At 42.7% G+C, this 3,536-nt stretch overlaps 1 protein-coding gene across 1 annotated transcript; it reads right to left on the minus strand.

Moving 5' to 3' along the window:
• Positions 1-1,905: 1,905 nt before the first annotated feature.
• LOC123255528 (GTPase IMAP family member 6-like) lies at positions 1,906-2,917 on the minus strand (the record flags this gene model as incomplete). Its single annotated transcript, XM_044684302.1, has 1 exon — positions 1,906-2,917. A coding segment is annotated over exon 1 (691 nt), but the record flags the coding sequence as incomplete, so codon positions are not given.
• Between the last annotated feature and the right edge of the window lie 619 nt (positions 2,918-3,536).

Genomic DNA, 3,536 nt, shown 5'->3' on the forward strand with positions numbered 1-3,536 from the left:
GATCTGCCTCAGGGATCCTCCTAGCTGGTGAAAGACATGGAAGCTAAACATTTTCTTTCTCAGTCCTTTCATGAAAGGGTCCTATCCCCTTATTTGTAACTGAGTTTGGGTAACTGAATTCTCTTTGCCTTTCCTCTACCTAAAAATGCAGATAGGAGGCCCCTCTGTATTGTCAGCATATTCCCGAGACTTTCTGAGGCTATAGACTAGAGAGACATGGACATGTTCTTTTTACTTGTCCTTTCAATTCTCATCTTCCTGTTAAGTTATGTGTTTTTTTAAACTTCATTAAATCTCAGAAAACATTTCAGAGTAAGGCAGAAATGGAAAACTTCTTCTGTTAAAGTCCTGGTTACCCTTATATGTCCAGAAGTATAAAGAAATGGTGTGTTTTAATTGATAGGTAAGTTCCCTGTTGCTGTTGGTCTTCAAATGAAGACTAGATAACTATTTGCTAGGGATATTGTAGAAGAGATTTCTGTTCAGGTATGGGTGAATATAGATCACCCATGAGGGCCCTTTCTGCTCTGAGATTCTATGATTTTTTGATCCTATGAGTCCCAGCACTTTTTTTAAACCCTTACCTTTTTTTCTTAGAATTAATAGCAAGTATTGATTCCAAGACAGAAAAGTAGTGAGGGTTAGGCAATTGGAGTTATGACTTGCTCAGGGTGGCACAGCTAGGAAGTGTCTGCAGGTAGATTTGAACCCAGGACATCTGTCTCTAGACCTGGCTCTCTATCCACTGAGCTACCTCACTGCCCTGAGTCTTAACACTTCTGACTTAATTATAATTAAAGGCAGCAGAAAATAGGAAAGGAGATTATGTATTTTGGGAAGAACCAGTGATACTTTCTGTGGGTTGAAGAGAGTGGGAGCATGAAGTAAAATTGAAGCATGAGCTTTATAGATTTAGACAGGTGGTATGGTCCCAGCAGTCAGGTCCTTGGGTAAGTGCCTTGTATGTGGCATTTTTCTCCTGATTTTCCTTCCTTTAGGAATGAACACGAAGTGAGATATGTTGTCTGTACTTTTAAAAGGCTGGGGATGTACATTTCTATCCTGATGCTGCCTGATTTGGGGGAGGTTGAACATCTATACCTTAAGGTGGGTATGGAAGGCAAAGGATGAGGCAGCTATGCTGAAGAATTTTGACAAGAGTTAGCTGATAGAGCCTCAAGAAGATATCCTCTTAGATTCACTTTATGGCTCTAGAAGACTTCTTTCTCTCTCACTGGGCCTCAGCTTTACCATCTCTAAAATGGGGATCACAAAATCTCAGAGTTAGGAGGGACTCAAAGGCCATCTAGAACCATCCTTTAAGGTATTTCCTCTAAGACACAGGCTCTAGAATTCCAGGGATTCTAATGATCACGATATAAAGGAACATATATTATTTGTATTTTTCCCCCAACAAGGTTAGATCGATAGGGATCACAATCTCCTGGAGACTATTCCCAATGGCCTGACATCATGGAAGACTAGAACTGGAAGGGACCACAGAGACCACTTTTCCAAACTTGTTTTCTCACCTGCCAAAAGAGAGAGTTGGATCAGATCAAGTGATTTGTTCAAGCCCTAGAACTAGTCAGTGGCAGAGCTAGTTTTGGCACTGGGGTCTTTCAGACTCCAGCTCTGGGTTCTTTCCTGAGTGCCTGGGTTCAGTTGACTGGGTTTGTTTCATAAGGGATGGTGGATGAGGGGGAAAAAATCTACAGGAAAACATGCCATGGTAAAAGCAGAAGAAAGAACCCCAAAATGTGTTGTCTTCCACCCAAGGAGTCTGTGACTCCTTATTCAGCATGAATTCTTGTTGCTGCTTATATTTCCTCTGAATGGTCATCAGACTTTCTAGGACAGAGCAGTTTTGAACTGATTCCTTCTTTGATGGCATATTCTCCTTACAGAAAACTCCCTTAGAAACCTGTCCCAGGCCTATTGACTGTTCTCCCAGTTCCTCTTTTAACTGCTGAATATTTTGCTGGATGTAGTCGTACACCTCATTTGAGTAATATTGGTATTCATTTTTCCAGAGCATCCCATCTACCATGTGCATCAGTTCCTCTAGTTGGTTCTTCTGGTCCTCACCTTCAGCTTTGTTGTTGAAACCACAGTGAAATCCTTCACACACCGTATCCAACCAGCTCAAGCTTTTGTTCTCTGTTCCTTTTAAATAGTCCTTCAGGGTCCCATCCCCTAAGTCTTCTTTCCTGGTGAAGACAAGGATGGTGTGAGAGAGGATCTTCACTCCAAATATTTCCTGAATATGCCTTAAGACCTTCTTGTCTTCGTTGGTGTAATGGCCCAGCTGGATCACCAGGAGCAGGGCATGAGGCCCTGGGGACGAGAGGGCCAAACAACGAGAGATCTCCAGAAATGTGTTTTTTGTCTGGACATTAGGGGAAAAGATATCTGGGGTGTCAATAACAACAAGTGTCCTTCCCTGCCATTCCCTCCTCTCTAGATGACATCTTTCAGTCAATGGCCCAGAACTGAGCTTGGACTCAAAGACGTTCTTGCCCAGGATGCTATTTCCAGTTGCACTTTTTCCACTTCTTCTCTTCCCTACCAGGATGAGCCTCAGCTCTGTCAGCATCTTTGGGTCTGGAAAGCACCAATAAGAAAACAAGAGGATCAGTCCTCTGAAGAATGTAAATATCCCCTTTATTCTATTGTCTTTGGCCAACTCATATTAGAAAATAAAACCCAGCACTAGTCAATGTTTTGCTTAACAGCTGAACTATAAAAAGTCAAGGTGACTCTGTCTACCCCTTTCACCCCTGCACTACTTCCTCTGTACCTTACGTATGAATGTTGGGTCCCAGTTGGGGATAGCAGTGGAGTGAGTTGGAATTAAGTATGAGACAGGAAGAGGAGGGGAGAAAGAGAGAGACAGAGAGCGAAAGACAGATAGACACAGAGAGACAGAGAGAAGAGAGAAAGTAACAGAGAGAAGAGAGAGAGATGAGAGAGACAGGGAGAAGAGAGAGAGAGATGAGAGAGACAGAGAGAAGAGAGAGAGAAGAGAGAGAAAGAGAAGGGAGAGAGACAGAGAGACAGAGAGGAGAGAGACAGAGACAGAAACAGAGAGATAAAGACAGACAGAAGAGAGAGTAATGTATCAAAGAATTACTTCTTTGACAAGTAAGCAAAAACCCTTTTCACTACCTCATCTCTAGTGTCAAATGTCTTCATATTGTGTCCTGGCTGCCTAGACCTTGCTATGGGCAAGACTGTCTTCCCTACACAATGTCCCATATTCCTGATCTATTCTGTTCTCTCTCTGCTCCCTCATTTATACTGTGTTCCATTTCAGTTTGGCCAGACTTCCTTCCCTTCCCTGCCCCCCATCTCAAACTTCCCATTTCTCATGTTCTACTGAGATATCCAGAAGGAAGGTGAGCATATCTCCCTGTATTGATACTCCCCAGTTCAACTCAATCAGGAATCTCAGTATCAGCAATGCCCCCACTTAATGTTGATAAGCTACTCTTCTCACAACAACCTTATGAGGTACGTAAAGCATATTAATGCCC

This window comes from Gracilinanus agilis, unplaced genomic scaffold (genome assembly GCF_016433145.1).
Source record: "Gracilinanus agilis isolate LMUSP501 unplaced genomic scaffold, AgileGrace unplaced_scaffold48083, whole genome shotgun sequence".
NCBI classification, from domain to species: domain Eukaryota; kingdom Metazoa; phylum Chordata; class Mammalia; order Didelphimorphia; family Didelphidae; genus Gracilinanus; species Gracilinanus agilis.